Source organism: Sciurus vulgaris (assembly GCF_902686455.1).
Source record: "Sciurus vulgaris genome assembly, chromosome: 18".
In the NCBI taxonomy this organism is placed as follows: Eukaryota; Metazoa; Chordata; class Mammalia; order Rodentia; family Sciuridae; genus Sciurus; species Sciurus vulgaris.
Genome location: NC_136479.1, coordinates 23,256,220 through 23,282,905, shown reverse-complemented (window position 1 = coordinate 23,282,905; position 26,686 = coordinate 23,256,220). Strand labels below are relative to the sequence as shown.

Here is a 26,686-nt window from a genome sequence, read left to right as displayed (position 1 = left end):
GTGGTTGACCTCCCTGTTACTCCCAAGCTGCTAATTATGACCAGTGCTCAAGGGACCTCTGAACAGGTAGGTGATCTCTCCTACTCTCTTATCTATTCATAATTAGGTCTCTAGGCTGTACAGGGCTTTCACATACACTGGATCCCTGCAGTAACTCGAAGCAAGATATAATTTTGTTCCCCTTCTCTAGAGGAGGAGCCTGAGATCTCAGCGACTTCACTGTCTACATTTAGGCAGCCTATCAAAGGCCTGTGGAAATCCAGGGAATGCAGACCCTGAAGTAGCCCTCCCCTGACACATCTAGCCCCCACCGACAGCATTGGTAACCCTAATTTCAAACCTGGGCCCTGACGTCCTCTGTGTGAGGTGTCATGACCCGATTCTGGATTTGGAATACTTTGGTCATTCTCTATGATGATCTTTAATAGGTTTTCTGTGTTAGTCTGGAAATCAGATGGTCCTTTCTGGAAGCCTGGTTCTCCTGGCTTTGGGGGGCCCCATTCAAGGGGGACTTGAGTTCAAATGAGCTCTGACTGAACATTCCATTCCCTTTTCCACTTTTCATGACTAAAGATTCTTAAGTGTGTGCTGTAGCCCATGACAGACCGAATGTGGTCACAGGGCGCACACACACACACACACACACACACACACACACACACACACTTTCTTTAAGCCTCTCCCCTGATGCTCCCAGGTATCTGAGAAAGTGAGAGGATGTTTTTAACCCCCAATTTGGTTTCCCCAGCTATTCCTAGAATCTCATCCCTGGGTTAGAACTCTTCCATACAAAGAAAACATGATAAATATTCTCAGTTTGTGTGACAAATCTTATCCATATGAAAATTTATGCTGGCATCATATCTGCTCCTAAAAAAGAGAGATGTACAAATATAGAAATCTTTCATCTTCTCGGGAAGGTGGCCTGGGCAACCTATCGGGCAAGTCCAGATCTGCGTAGAAGTTATTCCTGTGAAAGTAGGTTCATAGGCAGGGACAAGATAAGCCCATGGGAGTAGAGATAAACAGGAAAAGTGGATTATTAAGACAAAGACAAATTTGGTGCCTCACAGGTAAAATTCTCCCCTCTGCATGTGGCAGTGTCTTCAGGCTTTCCACCTAGCATTTCTTTGTACTGACGTTTGAAGAAGCCAAGCTGTGAAAAGAAATAAGTCAGGAAAACTGGGTAAGAGAATATGAGGAAACTGAGAAAGAGTGAAGAGAACTATGCACACTTACGTTTGTGTGCCAGAATATTTATATGAAACACAGCTGTCATATATTGAGTATCTATTGTTGCTGAGCACAGTAATTATACATATAATCTAGAATAGAAAAGCATAGATTCTGCAGGCAGGCAGATTTATACATATACCCTTGTCTCATTTCTGCCTCACTTCAGGCAATCTATGACGTAAGCCTTATTATGACTTTAAAAATGAGAAACAGGGCTGGGGCTGTAGCTCAGTGGTAGAGCACTTGCCTAGTATGTGTGAGGCACTGGGTTCAATCCTCAGCACTGCATATAAGTAGAAGAAAAAATGAGAAACAGATTCAGAGAGATCAAGCAACTTGCTAACATACAGTGAATAAGTGCTAGAGGTAAAATGGGTGCCTAGTCCTGTCTGGCATCATAGTCAGATTCTCACTATATTATCCTATGAAAGGGCTGGGGTTGGATGCTGGTAGTGTTAGGAGTCGGATCAAGTACTTGCCTTGTACAACGTGGCTGTGATGAGAGCCAGCAGCAGCAGACCTCCCACACAGCTGCCCACAATGAGGGGGATAGGGTTGTAGACCTCATATTCTTCTAGTAGGGTCTCCATCTGATTTGGAGATCAGAAAGCATCAGGTTTCATATTGCCTCAGACTCCCCAGGGGTTCTCCAACCTTCAGCTCCCTCCAATCCTTCCCTAGGCCCTGCTCCAAGAGGTGAGATGTAGGAGTACTCATACTCTTAGGGGCAACTGTCCTGCCCTCCTCCCTCTATGCTTGCAAATCCTCCATCCAGCTAAGCACAGATTTAGCATAAGGGGCCTCTTACCAGCCTGGCAACTGACTACCACAGTCATTACCTGGGCTCTTAAAAATGCCTCCTGTCCTGGAAGCTGGGAATACACAGATCTGTCAAACGTGATTTCAGCCACACTCATGACCAACACCTTCTTCTGCAATGTCTGCAAGAGTTTTAGGGTAAGGGGAGCTAGGGAATTACCTCTGAGGGAAGCTCAGAGTTCAGCAAATGAACAGACCCACCAGGTACCATGTGAATCTGGGAGAGGGGCTTTGCCATTGGGCCTACACACCTGGCTGACCCAGCTGAAGCTGAGGTTGCCCTTCAGGATAAAGTGAAGCTCTTCCTGGATGCCAAAGGAGGGGATGTCACAGTGGAACCTCAGGCAGTCAGCAATGGAACAGTCCTTGAGACAGGAAAGGAAAGAAGTTGAGGACAGTCTTTACTTAGGGGGGAAACCATAACAAAATAAAGGCTGTAGAGTTTGGGTGGGAAATAGATGGACAATTATAGGATAACTGTATGATTCTGTAATCTAGCAATACATTTCCCTGTAACCCCCAAAGTGGGTTGGTTCAATAGTGGGGGTTCAGGGTCTTTCTTACCAGCACAGAACTCCTTGGAATCTGGGTCAGGAAGTCAGAGTGCCGCGGAGGTTCCCGCTCTGACACACAGGGGAGACTCTAGTTGACAATAAAAATACATAGCAGCATAAGGATTGATATTTACTTGATAAGAGAGTTGCAGCACCTGTGGGATCCGTTCTTGGAGAAAGAGGAAAGACAGCAAAGCACCTGTGAAGGGGCCATCATGACCACATCCCACACAGCCACACCATTCAGCAGGATGGGAACCCAGAAATTGATGCTGATGGCCAGATCTCGCTGACCTAGGTTATTCACCTGCGGAAAATAGAGACCAGATGTCATTATAGTCCCTGGCACATCCCAAGTCCCACTTATTTCCTAGCCATAGCCCTCGGGTCTTCTTTCCCACCAACTTCCAAATTCATGCACGCCGTGGAAGGGCAGATATGAATATGCCCCAGCCTCTTACATGGTATCGATGTTCTGCCTCTTTCTTGGTGCTCTCATCAGAAATAGAAAAATTTAAGTACTTGGTGGACTCTTCCTGTCTGGAGAGAAAAAGCCTGTTGGTGAAAAACGGCCCTGAGACCATCCCCAATTGTCCTGTAGCTTGCTGCAAAGAGCAAAGTTGGTCCCAGAAAATGACTTACACAAATAACAGCGGTCCCCACATAGCTCTGCAGTTCAGCTTCAGCCTAGCCCCCCTCACTGTTCTTTGCCCCCATCACCCGAAACTACCAGCTCTTCCCCTGATACCTGTGGCTCTTTCACATCCCCATGATTTTTCCCAAGCTCTTTCTTCTTCCTGGAATGTCTTTACCCACTCCTCTTCTGGAAATTTTCACTTAAAGACCCAACTTAAACATCACCTCTCACAATGCCTAAGCATTGCCCTATGGCAAAAAGGCATTCACACTGGTTTCTCTAGTAGATACATGACTGGCCTCAGATGATGCTTGCAGAGGCTGCTGCCAGAACAAATAAGCCTATGTGGACTCTAGGGAGTGAAAGCTGGATCACTCAAGAAGTAAAATAATGGCCCCTCTGGGGTGGCAGTAAAGATAGACATGGTCATCTCGGGGAAGGAAAATAAATGTGAAGGAAGATGGTAAATGAACTCAAGCCCACAGAAGGAATATAAGTGTTCCAGGCTGCAGGAGGATTTCCATCCATCTATCCATTCATCCATTCAGCCATCCCTCCATTTGTGTCTTCTTTCAGGAAATATTTACCATATACCAGGCTATGTGAATGGCCCTGGAGATTCAACGGTTAAGCCACAATTTCTGCCTTCTCTGAGCTTAATCTCTAAGGTCTCAGTAGAATCAAACAGTCAAGAATAAAGACCTGCACTTTTTGCCAGCACCCAGAGTACAGAAGCCAAACCAGCCACACAGAAGCTCTGTGGGTCCCAGCAATTTCCCCATTATCAGCTTGATAATTAAGAACATAGGATCTGGGGATACATTCTGCGGTAGAGCGATTGCTTAGTACGTGCAAGGTCCTGAGTTCTATCCTCAGAACACAGAGGAGCTGCCTGAGTTCACATCTCAAATCTAGCACTTCCTACCCAAGAAACTTGAATCAAGCTACTTAGCCTCTCTAGAGACCTATGATTTTTACCTCCCTAAAATAGGGATGCCTGTAATATTACCTACCTGTAGCAGAGTGGTGATGGGGGTTGCAGCACTGACTAGCACCTGTGAGTCTTCCATAAATGTTAGCATTTATCTTTCTCTCACTGCTGTCTTTCCTCTCTGCTCCCCATCCCTACCCCTGCCCTCTATGCCTCAGTTTTCTTATTTTAAATTTCCTTGTTCTAAACCTCTTTTCAAATCTAAGTAAGTCACCCAACTTTCCTGAGTTTTCTGAGAAGCATGTAGCATATGGCCATGGGCACAGGCCCTGGAGTCAAACCATCAGGGCTCACCCACTTGTATTGGCCCTTATGGGCAACCTGTCTCCCAGGGTGTCCTTATAAGGCATCCAATGTGATTCACTTGGTGAATGGAAGTTATTTAACCTCCTAATTTTTTGTTAGTAAAAATGGGGATAACAATACAATTACTGGGAGGATTAAGTGAATATGAAAACAATGCAAAATTCACAATAACAAAAAATGCTTGACATAAGCATATATAACTGTAAGCTCTTATCACAAGTATTTTCCTGTGGATAGAAGGGGAAACACACATGTGGTCCTAGATGGACAATTACACTGCTTGACCTCTGCCCTCCCTAGTTCCTCTACAGCAGCAAGCTCTGTCCCATGTCACTAGTATATGCTTTTTAGCCACTTTAACCCACTGGAGTACAGTCCAGTCTGTGGAGTAGCTTGCTTTGCTTCCAGTCTGGGCCACCCTGCTCCTTCGCCCACCTTCAGAACCCACAGCGGCAGCCCTACACTCGCTTCTCCTGTGGCCTGCCTCAGCTTTGAGCTTTTAGAGACCTTCCCAACAGTTTCTCACACCTCTGCCCTCCTCTCAGTTTTGTAGAGACATGACCTTTCCTTTCCTCTGTGTGGTGACAGACCATATCCTGTTGGTCAAAAGCTCCCCAATTCAGAGTGCTTACAGTTATCTCAATCTAGCTTTACTTAAGCATGTTCATGTTTGACCCAAAGGATAGGATTACCTTTATGTTAAAAGAAGCCTGAATTTTTAAGGGAGAGAAATTAAGCAATGGTGATAAGGTACATGTGTATCCCACCAGTAGGCCAATTCATCAGAGAAGCAAGAATGTATATAGCCCATCATGTTATACTACAAACATGGTTGGCCACCCACACAAGCATTCCCATGGGAGGAATGAGAGGAGACCCTTTAGATGCTGAAGCAGTTTAGATATGATTTGAGTTTATGCTCCAAAGTTTCATGTGTTGGATGCTGGTCCTCAGCACAGCAATGTTGGGATGTTGTGGGATCTTTAAGAGGCAGAGCCCAGTGAGATGTTGTAAGACTGGCCCCTCCCCCTTGCTCATGCTTCCTGTCTCATGGTTTGATCTGACACACAGTCTTCTGACACACACTCCTCTGTCACACACTCTTGCAGTTGTGGTCACAATGCAGTCAAGGGGGTTCTCACCAGACCTGGCACTATACTGTTTGGACAATAAGCACCCAAAATTGTGAGCTAAATAAACCTCTCTTCTTTATAAGAACCCTGCCTCAGGTATAATAAAATGGAGTAACACAGATGCTCATCACCAAAAGGCTGGCCTGCAGCAGGAGATAACGGGCTTGGAGGAAGGTCAGAGATCTAAGGGAGGGTTAGGGATTAAGCACCTGCTGATCATTGTGTACACTGCATATTTCACTGGGATTTCTAGCTGGAAGTTAGTTTTGTTGCTTGCAGGCTTATTATTCTCACTACAGAAAGAAAAAGGAAACCCAATTAGAAAGGGATCCAGGAGAGGAGTCTCCACCTGACCAGAGAGTGAGGAACACACCATAATGGGCCTGGGCTCACCTGCTTGCATTGGCCCTCACAAGCAACCTGTCTCCCAGGGTGGCCTTGTAGGAGATATCAAATGTGATTACGAAGGTGCCCTGAGAGAAGAGGAAAGAAGGAATAGGTATAGGGAATGTCATGGGGGAGTAAGGAAAGAGAATGGGTCAGGACAAGGGAGAACAGTGATGAGGTTTTAGGGGAAAGCACTGACCATAGTACCCTCTCGGAAAATGGGGTGGTTGATGCTACAGCTGCTGCTCCTCAGGCCTTCATTCCCAGCAGGGTTTGCCTCACATGCCAGACGCAGTGGACGCTCATGGGGTTGCTTCTATAGAAGGAGAATGAATTCAGAAAAGTTACCAAAATGCATGTACAATCTTGATATATCATAGTGGTGGCATTGCATAGCAATAGGAGAAAGGACAGACTTTTCAACAAAAGGTACTAGGAAAATTGACCCATACCAAAAAAGAAAAAACTGGACTCTTAACCTATTCCATACATTAAAATAAATTACAACTGGATTAAAGACTCAAATGTGAAAAAAACAAAACCAAAGATTTTAAAAGATATAGATGACTATTTTTATGACCTTAGGGTAATGAAGTATTAACACTCACACAAAAACACTAAAAGACTGACACAAGTCAACAACAAATTAAGACATTGTTTATTAAAAGCCATTATAAAAACAAGCAAAAGGAGAAATATTTGAACATATGTTACTATAATAAGACTAATAACCAGAATATGTGACGAGCTCTTATAAATCAGTAAGAAAAATATAGGCAACTTGGTTGAATAGAATAAAGATGTGAACACCTTCCAAAAGAAAATACTCAAATGACCAGGAAATATATGTAAATTTTCTCAACCTCTCTAGAATGCAAATTAAGACTGCAAGGAAACAGTATTACTCGCTCAGACTGATAGAAGTCTGATAATGTCAAATGTTGTAGATAGAAAGTAGATAGATATGACCTCTCACTGCTGATGGAAGTGAAAAACTTGAAAATGGTTTGACTTTGTTAAAATTGAATGTATATATTCATTGAATATAAATTCATATTTATAGATATAAATTTATATATAAACTGAATATGTGTGTGTGTGTAAAATATTATGCATAGGTACACCAGGATATACTCAATTACTCAATCATGGCCAAAAATCAGGAAAAAATTCAAATAGTCATTAGTTGTAGAATGGATAAATAGTGGTACATTCATACAAAGAATTTCTGTAAAACAATGAAAATGTTCTACACCCACATACAATAGCATAGGTGGATCTCACAAACATAATATTGAGGGAAAGAAGCAAGACACAAGAGTATATACAACATGTTTCCATTCATATAAAGTTCAAATATCAAAACTGAAGAATGTTATCTAGGGATACACTGATAAATGGTAAATTTTAAAAAGTACAGGGAAATGATTATCAAAGGGTGTGATTACAATAGAATAAGGCACATGGTGATCGGGCTTTGGGAATGCTAACAGTGTCTTGTTTTTTGACCCAGGTGCTAAATTTATGAATTTTTGCTTAATTCCTTAAACTATACATAGGCTTATGTATACTTCTGTGTGTGTGTGATCACAGAGCAATGAGAAAAGAACCTACTATAACCTTAGGAAGTATAGGACAGTGGAGGGGTCTGCTTTGGTTTGGATATGGTTTGAATGTTCCATGGTTGCTTTGTTGAAATTTAATCCCCATTGTAATGTATCAAGAGTGTGAAAACTTAATCTGACTATGATATTTAGAGGCGAGGCACCTGGAAAGTGATTAATTTTAAAGTTATTGGGGTGGGGCCCCTACAAATGCATCCTGGTGGTTTTATAGGAAACAGAAGAGAGACTAGACCAACACACATATACACATTTACTTTCTGTCTCTTGCCATGTGATGACTTATACCATCGTAGGACTCTTCCAACAAGAAGACCATCACCAAATGTAACCCCTCAACCATGCACCTTCAGAATAGTGAGCCAAAATAAACATCTTCTTTGTAACTCACCCAGTCTGGCATTTTGTTACTGGCAACAGAAAAGGGACTAATACAAGGCCCCAATCAGCCACAGCCCAAGAAAGCTGTTTACCTGTGTTCCTGACACCCATCGGTAGGATAGTCCTGCTGGGTAGTAGAAGTTGACCACAGTTCCATAGGAATCCTCTCCCTCATTCCACACAGTCACTAACAGATTGAGCTCCAGGGAGCTTCCCACCATCAAGGTCTGCAGGCTGAAGGGAAAGACAAGACTGGAAGTGTGACTCCACTGGAAACAGGTTGGAATTGGAGCAGGGGCAGGAGCAGGATTGGGGGAACTCATGAATCATGCACAAGTAACATTCCAGTCAGAATCATTTTTGTTAGACAGCCCAAAAAAAGCACAAGTACTAATCATCCTATGAGGACAGTAAACTCAAACTCGAATATCTAGAAATAAAAGGAGATGGAGCTCACCCTGAGAAGCTGAAGTTGACACTCAGGTCCCCCTCACAGATGTGATCCTGCCCACAGTTCTTCTCAAAGGGAAGCTGTAGAAAAACAGTGTATTTTTTTCTTCTCATTCCATATCTTAATCTTTCTCCAGCCCCCTCATTGGACATACTTTTACCATTAACTGTTGCTGAGCCTCTACACCCAGCACTCTACTAGATACCAGCAAGGAGTGGAGGTTGGAATATAAAAATAGACAAGGGCTGGAACGGTGGCTCAGTAGTAAAGCACTTGCCTTAGCACGTGTGAGGCACTGGGTTCGATCATCAGCATAAAAATAAAAAGTATCGTGTCGGTCTACAACTAAAAAAATATTTTTAAAAGATAAGACAAGATCCTTGATTTCAAGGACAGTAAAGTCCAGTTGTGCCAAACCAAATTTGTACTAACATTAAGTGCCAGTAACGGGACAGGTTTTAGCAGTTTGGGGGAAGTGAAAACTACAGGCAAATTAGATGTAGTTCTTGTATTCAAGGAACATACAATCCCCAAGACAGCCACGAAAGAATATGCACATTGTTATAATTCCCCTGCTGTTATGATTCCCCTATTTGAGATGGTGTGATCGTGGGGTATTTGGGGGCCAGAGAAGTGCAAACTGCTGAGAGCAAGTTTTCAAAAGAGAAGGAGTTGCCAGGCACAGTGGTGCATGCCTATAATCCCAGTGGCTCAGGAGGCTGAGGCAGAAGGAACCCAAGTTCAAAGCCAGCCTCAGCAATGGCAAGGGGCTAAGCAACTTAGTGAGACCCTGTCTCTAGATAAAATACAAAATAGAGCTATGGATGTGGCTCAGTGGTTGAGTGCTCTTGAGTTCAATCCCCAGTACCTGTCCCCCACCAAAAGAAGAGAAGGAGTCAATATAAGAGCTTTGAGAACTAGAGAAGATCCTTTAGATAGAGAGGAGGAAATGTTTTCCAAATTGGAGATACAACACAAAGGCTCACAGGTACGACGGAGAAAAGTTGGGAAGGATCAGCAAAATGGGAACAAGAGTTTATGTCATGGTGAAGTAGAAAGTCAACTGGGATGTGTTCCCGGGTTCAAATGAGGCAGTGGAGGCTAGGAAATGTGGTGGGTGGGCAATTAGGAGCCACTGTGGGTACTTAAGAAAACCATCACATCTCTGGGACTTCATTGAAAGACTCACAGAAGCCGTGAAGAAGTCTTGTGAGCCCTCAGCCAGCACAGGGCGAAGGTTCCGGGATGAGATGGAGTCTCCCACTAGGGAGAAGTTGAGGCGCAGGATGATGGGGTTCACCACATCCTCCACACAGTCCTGAAGGAGAATGGGGTTTTCAAGAAACCACTATCCTTCCTACTTTCCACCACTGGGGATTTTCCACTACTACATCCAGACAGTACCCCATCAAAGCTGTGAGGCCAAGTCCTCCTGCCCCAACCGTCCTCTCACCAGACCCAGTATCCTCACCCTTCCCACCTCTCCCAGGGATTCTACAGGCTAGCCTTGGGAATCTGCCCCCTCTCCCTTTTCCAAAACCCAAAGTCCTTACTGGCAAAAGCAACTTCATAGTTTCACAGTGATCCCCAAGCCCCAAGGTTTTTCTTCGTGTTAAAGTCCAGTTCTTGGTCTCATCAAAAATGACACGAGAAATCAGACGACCTGGGTCCAAAGCCAGATCATACTTGACAGAGCTTTGGACATTACCTAAAGTGAAAGAGGGAGTGGAAGAAGGAAAGGGAGAGAAAACTTACTGTTTTCATTTGTTTGTTCACGTGATAAATGTTTCCTGAGTACTTTCTCTGGGCCATGAACTGTACCAAGCGCTAGGGATACACAGGGAGAATATGGATATGACCCCTGCCCTCATAAAACTTACAGTCCAGGAAAGGAGCCAAATATATGTCATGTTTGTCATATGGCCATAATGTCACAGCATGAGTAGTATCTTCTGGTGATACCAAAGACAGCAGGCTAACACAGACTTGGTCAGGAATGCTGTCCTAGATGGACCATATTTAAGCTAAAACCTGGAGTATGAACAGGAGTTGGGTGAAGCACAGGGAGGAGACTGTCTCAGACTGCAACAAGAGTAGCTAAGGTCCCAAGGGAAAGGGAGGCTGGCCGATTTACCAAAAATGTATAGAGAAATTAGTGAGCCAGGCATGGTGGCACATGCCTGTAATCCTAGCTGCTCAGGAGGCTGAGGCAGGAGAATCACAATTTCAAAGCCAGCCTCAGCAATTTAGGTAGGCCCTAAGAAACTCAGTGAGACCCTGTCTCTAAATAAAATATAAAAAGGGCTGGGGATGTGGCTCAGTGGTTATGGGCCCCTGGGTTCAATCCCCGATACCAGAGGGGGGTGGGTTGAAATGAGGGGGGAATAGATTCAGGGAGGGACCAGATTCAGGGAGGGAATAGATTCAGAGAGCATTTCAGGGAAGGATTTAGGTCTTTATAAATTCAAGGGGGAGCAATTTAGGGGTCTTAAGAAGTTCAGAATTGCATATTAGGATCAAATGATTCTAGTTCCTCTGAAGAATAAGTGGGAGGGTGCAAAAATAAATATAGGAATAGTTGAAAGTGCCTTTATTTTGGTGTAGGTGGGAAGGAGAAGTGGTGGCTTAGAGGAAGGCAGTGGCTAGGGCCAAGAGAAAGAAGTGGTCAGACTCCATACCTAGGGATGGAACCCCCAAGCGTGGGTGTGGGAAGAAGGAAGGGAAAGGACCCAGGTTTCTAACACATCAGTAGCTGAGCAGATATGGGGATGAGATTCGGATTCCTGAGCCCATTCTAATCCAAGAATAGCCTTGGTGTCCTCTAATGGGGTGAGAGACTGGGCCTCACCTAACTGGTCAAGTGAGCTCTTGTGGATAGTGAAACAGACTGTGGCCTCTGCAGCTTCCAGGGTGGTGGGCACCTCTTCCCAGCACTGGTACACAACCTTTGCCACTTCCACGGGGGTGAATCTCATAGCTACTCCCACTTTCAACACAGGCAGACTCCTGAGGGGCATAAGTAGGAGCTGAGGGCAGGACACTGGCCTCAGAGGGGACCAAGTTGGGGGACAGCACTGGTTAATCAGAAACACAGCAGGCAAGGGTAGCATGTTGGGGAGTTGTCACCTGAGGAGTAGCACGTGCCCCTGGGCCCCCACAGCCAGATCCACCAGTCCATCCTGAGTGAGGTCCTGACCACCGCTTAGCGACTGCCCAAAATACTGGAGCCTTGTGGAGAACTGGGAGCCAGTGATCCGCTGACCATAGAGGGAAAGAAAAAGTGGAATTCAAGGGAGGGGATTTCAAAGGTTTGAAAAGGGAGATTTGGAAACAGCTTGTAGTGAAAGCACACCTGAATAGAGAAATTGAAAAGGAGAGATGAAGGGGTAGGAGTTGAAAGAAAGCAGGATGAGGACCTCAGGGACCTCCAAAGAGAAGGGAGATCTTTTGGTTACAGGCTAACAATAAAATTAGATTAAATTAAATTAATAAAGTAAATAAAATCATAACAATAGCACCAATCCATTGGTTTATTCATCATTTGTTATGATCATTCATAAATATTTGATGAATGGTGTACTTAGTGCAGTCATTGTGCTTTCTTTACAAGAAGCCTGGGGTTTGATCATTGCCTGTTTCACAGAAGGACACTAAAGCTCACAGAGGTAGTCACTTGCCTAAGGCCACGCAGGCTACTGATGGCTGGTAAGGCCAGGAATTTGACCTACACTCTGACCTCTTGGTTTGATCTCTTACCATTAAGCTGTTCACAACAGATTGAAGGCTATTTGGAATCAAAGAAGAGAGAGATGGTTTCTGTTTAGCTGGGTCTAGTGCAATTCAAGAAAATAAACTACTGGGCTGGGGATGTAGCTCAGTGGTAGAATGCTTGCCCCGCATGTATGAGGTGAACTGAGTTCAATCCCCTGTGCTGCAAAAGAAAAGGAAGGAAGGGAAGGGAATAAGAAGGGAAATGACAACTCCTAAGGCCAGAGACAGGAGGCTGTGCTCAGTGAACCTATGTCATTGAAAGGGAGGAGGACTACAAGAGGCTGATGACAGGGGCTCTCACCTGGCTGTGGGAGGTGCTGATGTCCAGTCCTGAGGTTCCATGAAATAAGTAAACAGCACCCTGGTTCTCCTGCTCTCCAGGGGCCCCAATGGCCACATCTGTCAGATGGTCCCCATTAACATCCCCCAGCACTGTCAGAGCTGCTCCAAAGCGCCCCCAGGGATGGCCCTGCTCCCCACAGAGAATGACCTCACACCGCCACCTGCTCTGCTGTAGAACAAAAACCAGGGCCAGGGCCACTCCAGGCAATCCTGCACCCCACACCCAGGCCCCACCCAGCCCAGGTCCCATCACCACTCACCCCCCTGGGCATGGGGCACACGGACACCTGCCCTCCTCGGGTCTGCTCATAGTAATGGGGGGCCCCAATGAGGACCAGGTCGGTGCTGCCATCTTTGTCCATATCCACAGAGCAGAGGGAAGCCCCAAAATAGGAGCCGACCTGAGGGCAGAGTCTGAAGTCATCCTGCCTGCCCCTGCCAGAGGCACCTCCTTTCTGGGCCAGGCCCTGCCCCTCCCAGGCACCAGGACCTACCCCTCACCCACACTGTCCCTTCTCCTTCCCTGCCCCTAGTCACCCTGTCCACCCTCACCTTCCATTCTGGTTTCCTCCACACCAACCTGGGTCCCTGTGACTTCAGCCTTCGGCCGCCATTGCCCAGATGTCTGGGTGAAGATGACAACCTTCCCGGTGTGCTGGTGGCGAGGGGCCCCCAAGACCAGGCTGTGTACCCCTTTCCAAATGGCCAGCTCACTGGAGTAACCTGAGGGGGCTCAGCCTCAGCACCAAGGCTTCTCCTCCCCTTCCCAGCAGTTTGTCACCCCCCTGTCCCCCACCCACAGCCTTTTCTCACCCAGGTAAGAGTCCCTCATGTCCACATTCTCCTGAGACATGTTGATGAAGGTGGGGCTCATATGTGGGGGGTACAGGAAGGCACCTCCAGACCAGCTGAAGCTCCCCACAGCCCCCAGAACTGGTCCATCCTGGGAGGAAAAGAGTCCAAGGCTGAGCAGAACAAAGCAAGAAGCCACCTACTCCAAGGAAAAGCCATCCCAACTTCTGTCACCATTTTGAGTCTTCTTTAGTGTTCACCAACATCCTCTATACCCCCACCGCTAGCATCTCTAAGTCCATCCCCCTGCCTTCACCCCCGCCCTTTCTGTCTCCTACCTTGTCTTACCTTCTCTTACCCAAGCAATAAATGTTCCCAAACCCAAGTGTGCAGGCATCATTCTGTTGCAAAACCACTGCCAATTCCACAGAATGGCATCCGGGACCCTTTCCAATCAAACCATTGAAGTTACCCTCTGTTCTGAAACCCACTGAACTTTTGACCTAGCCACTTCCCTTCCTTAGTCTCAGCTCCTCTCTCTCCAACAGCCAGCCTCAAAACGATCTTCTCTGGTGATGAATTCCTCAGCATCCTCAGGAAACAATTCTCGTTTTCTCTTCAGTGTACTTAGTTTATTGCTTTTTTGAACTTTTGATTTCATGAACCTCTAAGTACCCCTGACCTAGCTTCAGTGACCAACTTTGCTTCATTTCTACCACTTCCTGCTCTCCCCAAATTATTTTGAAACCAATCCTTCTGGATACTTTGAACACACATCTTCATTCAGACCAGTCTTGCTGTATTGTCAACTCTCTGGTCTGCCCTGCCTAGTTCTTCCCACTTCTCTAGCCCTCTCCTTGCTTGCTGTCTCCCACTCACTCTGCTCCTGCTATGCTGGCCCTTCTAACTGCTCTGTCTCTGCCTCAGAGTTTTGCTCTCACTTTTGCCTCTATCTAAAGCAATCTTTCCCCAGATTTTTCCCAGCCTTCATCATTCAGCCTCTTCTGACCACCTTTCTTTTTCTACCCCAACAGCACAGTCCAAGTCTTTTGTCTGTGCTCTCTAACCACTGGAATATGCCCTCCAAGAGGACAGGAGCCTTGACTTTCCTCTTCTCTGTGTTCCTAGTACTGAATGCACAACCTGATGTTTCTCCCTGAACTGACAGTGAACTTGAGGACCAGATTTGCTTTCTTGTCTACTTTTGGGTCCCAGCTCCAAGCCTAGGGCAGGCCCAGAGCTGATGCTTGAGACCTGTGTATCAAGTACTCATTGCACTTACCATTGTGAACACTGAACTGAAGCCTTCTTGTGACATCTCATGCTGAAAGGAGCTACTTGTCCTCGATTGGGTTCCTGTGGAGTAATAGGAAAAAGAAAAGCCATGAGATCATGAGGTCTCAGAGCAGAGGAAAGAGATCATAGGCTGTGACTCAAGTTCTAGGGATCAATTTGAGGTTAGTTGTAAAGAGGAATGCACTATTAAGACTGCAGGGGACAATTGGGTAGGGACCCCTTCAACTCCAATGCCCAAGTACCTTCAACAGCAAAGATCTTCTCCTGCAGCTGCTTCTGGATGCTGCCAAGTGCTGCGAAGTTGTCTACCTCGAACACGTGGTCCTGTGGGGGCACTGAGCCAATGGTGCTCAGCTCTTGCTTGGCAGTGGGCTCCTGGAAAGCATCTCCCACCTGCAGCACAGAGACAGCTGAGCAGGAAGAGCCCACTGGCCTTTACCAGGCTGAGTCTGAGGGAGCCATGCAGAAGAGGCCATACCCCAATAGCATAGCGGATGATGCCAGCTTTCTCTGCCTTGGCAATTACATCACTGTACTCCAGGGGGTCTTTATACTTCTGCCCATCCGTGATGACAATGAGGATCTTCTTGGCACCTTTTCGGGCCCCATTTTTGCTATGAAATAGCTCTGTCCTGTCAGGAAGGAAAGGGAAATGACTCTACTGGAGGTATGATTGATTCCGAAATGACATCATTTGTAGCACGAGAAGCTCATCCGGAGAGACCCGGGAGTTTTGACCTCAGGACATGGCAGACTATCAGGCATATTAAGAAAATGATTCAGGGAGAACATTCAGTCTTTGGTTTTTTGGATGATGATATGTAATGGGGGTGGGGCAGTGGGGCGAGAAAAGAATGGAAGAATTTTAGATTATGTAGAAGGAAATGAGAGGGAGGGGGTATGAAAAATCATGGAATGAGACAGACTTCATTACCCTATGTACGTGAACGATTACACGAATGCTATGAATCTACATTTACATTGCGTACAATCATAGAAACAAATGATGTACTCCATTTGTGTACAATAAAAATGCAGTCTAAAAAATAAATTTTAAAGAATACACGCAACAAAAGAAAATGATTCAGTTTTTTTTTTTTTTTTTTTAAACAAACCCTACTGGCAATCATATTCCATACAGGTGTGATTATGTCAAAATGAACCCCATGGTTATGTATAACTATGCTGCAGTCATATACACATTATAAAACAAAAAAATGTTTATGAAGGGTATTGATGGAGAGTATATAGGAGAGATTATAATGTTTAAGAAAAAGCAGGATATGGAATAGTTTAAGGTAAATTATATGTAATATTTTTTAACATTGTATGTAAGAATTTTTTTTGAAGTTACAACCTTAGCCCTGTCACCTATAAAACTTGTCTTACTTTTCTGAATTTCTATTTTTATTATTTGTAAATTGTATTTTTAAAATACCAAACTATCAGGTTTATATGTGAACAGTGGGTGGTAAAGGTGGTAGTAGCATTAATTGCAGCAGTGGTAATATAAAAGGTGTTAAGAGAGTACACAGTTATGACCTGAAACAATATCAAAAGGAAATAGACCAAACTTTGACTTTGGATGTATTTGGTGACAATTATATGTTTTTTTATTTCTACCTTATCTGTAGTTTTCTAGGATAGGCATGCATTCACTATTAAAAAGTCTTTGATTTAAAATGAAAAGGAACTATGCCATGAGAAAAATAAAACAATCTATTGTTCATTTTAAAAGAAAAAACAGGTAATATCAGGGAGGACCCAGCAGTGGTTGATCCAGCCCCAAGATGAACTTGGCTCTGGGGAGCCCGGAAGCTGCTAGGAAATGCAGTGCACTCTGGAACATGGGGAAGGGGGCTGGACTTGGTTAGAACCATGTCACCTCTGTCTCATTTACCTTTCCTCCCAGGCCCACCACTGGGAGAACTTTGCGTGTTAAGGAAGGAACTGAGGGAGGGGAATGCTCCTGTGTGCCTGGTTTGCCTCTTGGTTGTCCAGTTCCAAAGGGCCAGTGTTCAAGGCAGAAGAACCACTCAGAAGCAAAAAGGTTACATTTGCCTGCAGCATATCTTATTTGGGATGATCCCACCACATTCCAGCATCAACCCCAGACAGCATGCAGGGGATCCTTCTCACAAGAACCACATCCTCTTCTTTCCAGCCCCACCTTTTAAGTCATTTTCAGCATGGACCACCTGACTCTAGTGCTGGGCAGGCACAGAATAAATGCCCAGTTAACACAGAGGCCATGCATAGATGAAGACAGAGGAGGTGGAAGGAAGTTAGTGGGAAGAAAGACACAAAATGGACACTAAAGTCACTGCCTGGTAGGTAAAGACGGGCTGTGCCATTTTCTGGATTAAAACCTCAGCCATTACCAACCTAGATGCCCTTCAATTGATGAATGGATAAATAAACTGTGGTATACATATATATACAATGGAATATTACTCAACCATAAATAAAATTATGGCATTTGCAGGCAAATGGATGAAATTGGAGAATATCAGGCTAAGTGAGATAAGCCAATCTCAAAAAAACCAAAGGACGAATGATCTCACTGATAAGCAGATGATGACACATAATGGGGGGTGGAAGGGGGACAAGAATGGAGGAAGGAGGGACTGTATAGAAGGATAAGAGGGGTGGGAGGGGTGGGGGGGAGAATAACAGAATAAATCAAAAATTATCCTAGGTAAATGTATGATTACACAAATGGTATGACTCTACTTCATGTACAAACAGAAACAAGATGTATCCCATTTGTTTACAATAAAAATGAGTTTAAAAAAAAAAAAAAAACCTCAGCCATTTATCTAGCACCTCATGTAACCCAGGACTGAGCACCTAACTGTTGGGGGCTGGGCCATGTTGGCGGCAACGGGATGGCGCCTGATCACATCGGCAGCAAGGAGGTTAATTGACATAAGCACACTCAGGTGATTTTCTCGTCCACGCACACAATGTATGCGCATGTGTTCTCGAGCACTAATTGCCTGCTCCGAGCATCTCGCCTAATCTTTGAGTGGGAGGCGTGGCCCTGCTCTCCGCCTCCTGGAGGTGATATAAGCTTAGGCGGAGCGAGACAGAGACCCAGCAGCCATTAGCAGAAGACACACGGCTCGGCAGTAGCCGAAGAAGACATACCACAGCAAAAAAGCAGCTAGACGCGCGGCAGTAGCTAGTAGGGACATACGCAAGAGCAGCCATTAGCAGAAAAGCCAGAAGAAAGAACACAGCAGCGAGTAGGGGCAGCGGCAGAAGGCAGATCGTGGAAGCTCTAAGCAAAGTCTGTCCTTCTCTCAAAGTCTCTTAAGCAAAGTCTTTCTCTCTCTCTCTCCCCCCACTCTCAAGCAAGTAAACCTCATTTCCTCTATCCTCTATAAATAAGCAAGAAAGCAGTGCACTAAAGAGAAAGATAGAAGTGCCTCAGTTTCCACTCCACCACCCATAAGACCCGTGCAAGTTGTTGCTGCAGGCGGTGACAAATATCCATGGATTTTGGAACCGCAAAGAGCCAGCGACACCTAACACATAGGATCTCATTTTATTCTTACAGACGAGTTGTTAGTCTAGCCTTCTTTAACCTTTTACCAGGAGTTAGAGTAACTCCCAGATCAGACAAGTAGCAAGCAAGGAGCTAGGATGGGAATCCAGATGTGTCTGAATCAAAGCCCATGCCTCTGGATGCCCCAGGTGGTCTCCCAGGGTCCAGCATCTCCAGAACCAGGCAAAGGGGAAACTCAGCCACAGAGAAGTCTAGTCCCATATCAGGGAAACCCAACACCGAGGGGCCAGGAGCACTCCAGGGAGGACTCTGCCTGCAGCCCCACACTCCTCTTTCTTCAGAGCTTCCTGCAGCCTAAGAGCTGAGCTGACTCAGCATTATGAAGTGGTAGGGCAGCCACATCCAGGGGGTGGCAAGAGGGGTTGCTTACACCACTTTCAGGATGCCGGTGGCTGTGTATGTCAGGCCTTTCTTTTGGACGATGGGATCCACCAGTTTCTGAGGGCTCAGACTGGTCCGGAATTCGTTGAAGGTGAAGTGGGTTTCCATGATGTTTGAGTACTGCATCAGAGAAAACTGCAAAGGCCAAGGCAGAGGCCCCAGGCTCAGGCTTGTTGTGTTATAGTTGGTGTTATTTTTAAGGAATGACTTTTTATCTTGGAAAAAGTTTGGATTTACAAACCATTTCCATACATTTTAGGCCCTACCAATAATATAAGGAAACACAGGACAAGGGATAGGATTGGTCTAAAGATACAAGAAAACTGGTAAATCAAAACTAAATAATGCTTCTTTCATGGTTTACAAAGAATAACCATGCCAAGGACAATATTTGTTAAATTTACATTTAAAAAAAAAACAATGTGCAACACAAAGTCTGTTAGGTTGGATTCAGGCAGACGGATGAGAGGGGAGCTGGGCAGCAGACAATCCGCGCATGCGCCGTGGAACATCAGGCAGCCCGCCAAAGAACAACCAATCATGCTGGCAGATGAACCCTAATGGGCCTCGCACCCACTTGTCACTCAGGGGGACCCAAACCAATTCCGGACTATAAAGGCCCCGACCAGCCGGAGCCATGCGCAGATTTCCTGCCCCTCCACCCTGGCCTTTCACCCCGAGGACTGCTGAATCTTGGCCGAGGACCAAAGCCCAGTAAAGCCTTGTTTAGCCGCTTTTGGTCTGACTATTTTGGCCACACGCATCCGACCTTACAAAATCAATTTAGGTATTTCCTCTCCAAGAATTTGTACAAACATTCAGATTAGTAACTGAAAAGTAATAGAGAAGTCATGAGTAATACAGAAAACAATGAGGAAGTCACTCACTTGGCTGAATTACCTTCAGCCAGACTTCACAGCAAAATTTTTTGTTTTATTTCCTTTATTTATATGTGGGCCTCTCACATGGTGATCACTCTACCACTAAGCTACATTTACAGCCCTTATTCAATTTTATTTTGAAACAGGGCCTTTCTAAATTGCCCAGGCTGGCCCCAAACTTGCGGTCCTCCTTTAGCCTCCCGAGTGGCTGGGATTATAGACATGCCACCATGCACAGCTCACATTTTCACATGCTTTAAATGTTTGTTTCTTGTTTTGTGCTTATTTGTTAGCACGAGGAATTGAGCCCAGAGGTATTTTACACTAAGCTACGTCCCCAGTTGTTTTTTAGTTTTTATCTGAGGCAGAGTCTCACTAAGTTGTTTAGGGTCTGTCTAAGTTGCCAAGGTTGGCCTAGAGCTTGTGATCCTTCTGTCTCAGCCTCTCAAGTCACTGGGATTACAGGTGTGCACCATTGTACCCGGCTTCCTTTCATTTCTTTTTCTTTGTTTTTAGATATACATGACAGCACAGTGTATTTGGACATATTATACATGCATGGAGCATATCTTATTCTAGTTAGGATCTCATTCTTGTATTTTTTTAAACACATGGTATGCAGATACATTTTAAATGCCATGGGTCAGAGCTCAAATTGGCCCAGTACTGGGACCTTGACCCTGGCCCTAGCCTTATCATGGCACAGCTTCATGAACCAAGCCACCCCCAGCAATGCCAGGTCCACTTCCTAGGTCTGTTTTACTCCTCCAGCAGGTCTTAGGGCCCAGTATTTACCAGAGTGTTGGTGCCCTTAAACTGGTCCATCACAGCTCTGACAAAGTCCTTCATCTGGTTAAAGTCACTTTCATCAATGCTGCCAGAACCGTCAATCAGGAAGACAACGTCCACCTCTTGATTTGAACACTCTGCAGGGAGGGAAGAGGAATCAAAGATGCCTGTGCAGACCCCTGTAATCCCTTCCCACTCAGTCAGGGGTCACAGGTGGCATTCCCACCCAGTTTCTGACCCCTCCTCAGAAGAGACCCAAATCTGTTGCTCTAGTTTCTTCTCTCAGTGTAGCCGCTATTGCTCCCCTCCTTCCACATGACCTGGAAAAGGGGAGGAGGAAAGAGGACAGGACTCCACATTCTTTCAGTCAACAAATACTTAAACACATGCTCTAGGGATGCTATTAGAGAATGCGGGGAGGCAGTTTAGCAAAGTGGTTCAAAGTGCACGTTCTGGAGCCAGGGTGCCTGGCCTTGCATCCAAGGCCTGCTGCTTATTAGTTGGTGATTCATCTCTGTGGGCTTCCTGTTTCCCATCTGTAAATAGTGCGCACTACATTGGACAATTGCAAGAATAAAACTAATGAATAAGGTGTATAAGATAGGACCAGGCCCTCTGCACTGATTGCTGTTATTTTTGTTTCGTTTTGAGTACTGGAATTGAACTCAGGGGCACTCAACCACTGAGCCACATCCCCAGCCCTATTTTATATTTAGAGACAGGGTCTCACTGAGTTGCTTAGTGCCTCACTTTTGCTGAAGCTGGCTTTGAATTCGAGATCCTCCTGTCTCAGCCTCTTGAGCTGCTGGGATTACGAGCATGTGCCACCGCACCCAGCAGGTTGCTGTTATTAATGCCATTGCTGTGTGCCAGACATTTTCAAAGCCTGTTAGATACACCTTCAGTGGATCCTGGCATGTGCCCCCAGGCCCATCCGCTTCAAGACTCCTTTCCAGTTACATGGCTGCCAATGACTCAGCTGGGTCTCTTCCCAAGAATCACGGAGGCAGAAGGGAGTGGCCTTGCTTGGGATTACACCCTCCTGCGCCTCGGGACAACCTCATCCAAGCTCTCCACAGGTGGGCCAAGGCCTATGTAGGGACTGTACTATTCTCCTTCATTTCTCAGCCCAGTCCTGCTTCCTTCATGCTCTCACAGGTATTGTTCTCCAAAACATTCCCAAATGAACCTTAAGCCCCTCCCCCGCCCCCCAAAAGAAAAAACAATGAATCTTAGAACCTATTTCTGGGGAAATCTGACCTTGAGATCATAGCTTTAAAAGATACCATCTGTGCTCTAGTGGAGTTCACACTAACAGGAAAGACATGCCACACACACAAATAGGACATTTTAGATTGCCATACATATATGCAGGGGTTCATGTCCGGTGTGTAGGACCCAGTTGGTCTCTACCAGCACCCACATCCTGTGTCACTCCCAGGGTGTTGAGAGAGCAGGCCACCACAGCACTGAGGTGTGAAGCGTGTAGTACAGAGCCGCAGTAACAGCCTCCTGCCCACCACTCAAAAAAAGTCTTTTCATCTCTCCCCACCCCCATGCTTCACTAGCTGGTGCTTTAAGGGTGTTGGGGAGAAGTAAAGATCACTTCCTTTCCTGTTTCTTCAATGACTAGAAGATCCAGCCATCCGTGTAGCAAACTGAGAATCCCTCAGGTGCCCCACCCCTTCACCCACATTTGGGCAGTCACATCTGGCATTTGTTTCCAACTTTCTCAGGAGCATCACAAAAATCATCACCCTTGTCCTTCATCAGACCAGGTCTGTAGCAGTCTCTCACAATAGCTCTTCCGTTTCCTGCTCCTCTTACTGTATCCACAGGACTTCCAACAGTAGGTGCCTGGATGGAGCTGAGCACCTTTTGAAGGACTAAACCTGTCAGCAAGGTTGGCTCAAGCTCTGGACTCTGCCTCTTTCTATTTGTGGGAACTCATCTCTGAATCTGTTTTCATCGGTTAAATGGAAATCATCTAGTCTACCACCCAGCGATCTTGTGAGGATGTAATAAGGTGATGTCTACCAGGTACTGAGAACTTCCTGGTGCTCTGGTCATACTCAGTGGACCTCAGTCCTTTCTATCTCTACCCAAACCTGCCTGGCCTGTGCCAGGTTTATACTCCAGTGTTCAGTTTCATCAGGCACCATCTCACACCCTGAGTTCCAGAGACATCTGTGAGAAGACAGCTATTTCCTCATGCTTAAATGCCACATCACCTATCCCTAACTTCACAGACAACTCAAACTGGACATAGTCCCTCTCCCCAAGGTTCCTGGACACCCCCTGCCATTCTGTCTCCTGTACAGATTCTGCTCTCACAATTTGGTCTTGGTATATTTCTTCTGTTGCTCAATTTTTGGCTAAAAGCCCATCATGCCTGGCTTCTAATCTAAGACAGTGTTCTCAGGCAGCATCCTAAGTAGATAATGGAATCCCTAATCATACCACAGATGAGGAAGTTTATCTGTATCTTCCTCTTAGTCCAAAACAGTCCTCAGCTAGAAGATTAGTCACAGGAGCTATTTATTAGCATATTTATTACGTGCCAGGCAGGGATCTAAGAACCTTACACATTAAATCCTTTAATGTTTATAATCGCCATGGTTTTTAAAATAATTTTATTTGTTTGTGTGGCACTGAGGACCTTGTCCTTTATCAGACCAGGTCTGTAGCAAACTTTCTCACAATCTCTCTTCTATTTCCTGCTCCTCTTACTGTACCTACACACATACTAGGCAAGTGATCCACCACTGAGCCATGACCCCAGCCCCATAATCATCATAATTAAGCATCATTTCACCAGTGAGGAAACTGAAGCAGAGAAAATGAAGCTATTGCCCATAGACATGGAAAACTTAAACTTGGGTATGACCATTATGCAGACTGACTCAGATGTTGCTGTCATGTCCAAGGCCCCACTCTGTGGAAGACATTGACACTGACAAAATTATGCGTCACACTTCTCGCAACTCTGACATTTGCTCCCCTTACAGAGGAAGGGTTCGTTTGGAGAATCCTGGCAGTGCAGCAGCGAACCATCCAGAACTGCCTCCTTCATGGCTTTCTCATCCTTACTGCATGTTTGCACCATCTAAGGGCTTTTCTCTGAAATTCAAGAAGTGTCTGTCCATCCACCTGTCAGCAATTGTAAGGCACTCATACCTCCCACAGCCAATGCATAGGCTTCTCTGCCTTCCTCAGACCTTTTACGGCTCTAACAGCTGAGGGCTCCTGCCCTCCTTGCCAGGCCAGAACATGCTCTCAGTCTACCTCTTGGACTTGCTGAGGCTCTGCTCAGTCACACACAGTCCTCCAGAAGAGGAGCATGGGCACAGGGGATTAGAAGTCTCATGCTCCACACACTCCTCAATGCCAGCATGTGTCTCCAGAAAATCCCTGTCTCCAAGAGACCTACCTGGCAGGGCACCTGGGACTGTCCGGATGATCTGCATATGGGAGCCCAAAAGGAGGCAGGAGCCTTTTGCATACATGTTCTCCCCACAAGCTCTGTGCACAGTCGGACCACAGGCCTGGAGACAGAGACCTGTGAACAGTAGGCTGCAGTCCCCCTCCTCTTCCCTCCTCTCTGCCCCAGCCTCCCCCAGCCCCTGTTGCTCCCTTCAAGACCCTTCTGTGACCCAGCGCAACTCACCAGCAGCCAGGAGCCATTCCTGGAGGCTGCCAGCGACAGGCCCAAGGACATGTTCACAGCCTCTGGTGCGACTGAGAGGACAGATACATGGTTACACTCAACAGCATACCTTCACTTAGGGGGAGAGTCTAGGCTGGAAGTTGCTGAGGGGGGATGTTTGGGTTTAGGAGAGTTGAGGGTCCCAATACCAGGGTCAAGTCACTCACTGTGTAATGAGATGGGTTGGCACCTGCCGGTGATACATGTACAGTCGTATAACTGTCCTGTTTGGTTGATGGCCACCACCTCCAGGGGGGCTCCCACCACAAGCCTGGAGGCACAATCATGACATACAGTAGGAGAAGGTATGGGAATAGGGCACTCTGGTAGCGAGGAAGTATCTTTCAAAGAGGAAGTGAGACTTTGTGAGGGAAGTTCTTGGTATTTGCTTCTTGAGAGGCAGTTCAGAAATCAAGGCCTAAGTTTAACTCACAAATACGAAGGACCATGCTGGGGTTTGTTTTTCCATAGGCACATAAAAATATTTGTTTTGGAATATATAAATGCTTTGGACATTTAAAACATTTACCTCCTCAACACCAACCCCCCAGAAAAACTATCTGAAAATAAAACTGGCATTTCCCAATCACCGGTAAGTACATGATGTTTCTGAGATGCTATCATTTTGAACCACCCTAAAAAGTTGGTTAAATGCAACAATTTCATGAAACCACACATTTTCAAAATAGTTGATTTGTTTTAAACAACTAAACTAATTTAAACATAATGTAAAAAATTTGAATTGGGTGTACCATCTACAGACCCTGTATCAGAATCCATATCTACATCATATAAAAGCAAATATTTTATTTGCAAAACTCCCTAAGAATTTAAAATTTTGAACACATTTTATCACTACCAACAACCTCCTTACCCAGAGGAGAAAATTAGGCAAAATACTGGTGTATTTTAATTAACTGAGCAAGGTTTAGCTAAATGGACATTTAAGGGTTCCTTCAGAAGAGCTGTTTCTTTACAGAAAGTCACAATTCCTGTACATCATGATTCATGGGATGTCTAAAACTTTGCGGATGAAAACCTAAACAGATGGCTAGAGGGGTAGCAGCTTGGGATCCCAAACTGCTGGCATAAATGGAGAACAAGCATATAGTGTAAACTATCAACCTGCCTGTGTTTTCTTTATCCAGCCCATTCCTTACAGGTACACTCAATTTTTTTAAATATTTAGATTATAACTCAACAGAAGCCAGGAACTTTGTAGTAATTAGAATATTATTTATTATTTACATTGTTTAATGCAAATATTGGTAAATAGTAATCAATTCCCTTTTCATTAATAGGGTCTGAAAACAATTTGATGGTAGCTGGAATAGTTTGGATTTGTTGAGGGGCCAGGAGGGACAGGACCAGGGGAGTCCAGATCTAAGTGGTAGTTACCCAAGTATACACATGCATAATAGTAGTATGGAGTTGGACCCTTCAGATTTATGCACTTTGTTATATGTATTACATTTCAAAATAAATAAAATCCCAGTACCTGGCATCTGAAACTTGCTTCTATCTCCCCAGTCTTGTGGCTGGGTGAGGAAGCGGGAAGGATGTTCATTTAGAACCCAGTGACCTCTACAACTCCTTGTTGGCCAACTGAAACCCTGTCTTCTGACTCAGCCAACACCACCTCCTCTGTGGAGCTCCCTGGAATTCCCCTCCTGGGTTTGCTCTCTCCCTTCCTGGCCTTCCCATGCTTTTGTTACACCTGTATCACATGGTGACTTCAACTCCTTGGGTCCCCAAGAGACCCAGGAGAACAAGAAAATGTGAGTTCCTGGAGGCAGGGATAGTACATTATTTGTGAATCCCAATGCAAGATAAAAATGTGGGGCGTCTTGGGGTTGAGGAGAGCTTTATCCATTTTTCTGTTCTCTCCCCACTCTCTCTCTCACATTCTATTTAGTGTCGTACTCCCTCAAGCTCTAGGATACTAACTAGGTGAATGCACCCAATCCTGACCTTGTCCAACTCATGCCAGGGGAGGAGGGCAGCAGCTGTTACTGGACAGGGGTAGGGGAGCCGGCAGCTGAGATTCCTTCCCAGGGAGGTGGTGGGAGGTGGACTGCTCATGAGCTAAGACCTGAAACCCCTAGCATATCTCCGTCCTCCCATCAGTCTTCACTTAGAAAAAATATATATACAAAAATAAAATCATTAAGAATTTCAAGAACCTGAGATCAGAACATCAAACTCCCAAGTTTAAGGAGTGTGGGCACTGTACAGTTGCCCACCAAGAACCTACCCTATCTGGAGAGCAGCTTCAAGGTTTTCCTCGCAAGGATGGATCTTTCCTAGTTTTGTGGCCCTTTCTGGGATTGTGATAATATACATGGTGGTGTTAGAGGCCTCACAAGAGACATGGAAAGACTTCTCTGCCAGGCCACCCTTCCTCCAGGACATCTCCTGGGGTGGCACAGGCAGCCATCTTCCTACAGGACCCAATGGGAGTGGGGGTGAGGAAGTGAGCAGGACCTACCGAGATCCAAACTGCACCACGGTGTGCCCAAAACCAGCTGCGTCCTCACTGAAGACTATGGGCTCTTCCACATCCAGGTTGAATCCATGATAAGAAGACAGGACTGAGGAATACAGGGAGTAGGGACTTGGAGGTGATCTGAAAAGCCCCAT

The 26,686-nt window shown here is 45.5% G+C and overlaps 1 protein-coding gene across 1 annotated transcript; it reads right to left on the bottom strand.

Moving 5' to 3' along the window:
* Positions 1-829: 829 nt before the first annotated feature.
* Positions 830-26,686, bottom strand: LOC306649542 (integrin alpha-D-like; the record flags this gene model as incomplete). Its single annotated transcript, XM_079120545.1, has 29 exons — positions 830-1,156; positions 1,716-1,826; positions 2,076-2,177; positions 2,307-2,420; positions 2,620-2,697; positions 2,809-2,916; positions 3,071-3,149; positions 5,886-5,969; positions 6,070-6,149; positions 6,263-6,379; positions 8,159-8,300; positions 8,524-8,597; positions 9,707-9,835; positions 10,071-10,225; positions 11,366-11,523; positions 11,644-11,774; positions 12,590-12,799; positions 12,891-13,031; positions 13,211-13,353; positions 13,444-13,573; positions 14,705-14,778; positions 14,961-15,111; positions 15,197-15,350; positions 18,660-18,790; positions 20,347-20,477; positions 23,771-23,885; positions 24,008-24,078; positions 24,214-24,437; positions 26,535-26,686. 29 exons carry the CDS (start codon positions 26,684-26,686, stop codon positions 1,043-1,045), a joined length of 3,603 nt encoding a protein of 1,200 aa, XP_078976671.1. The 3' UTR covers positions 830-1,042.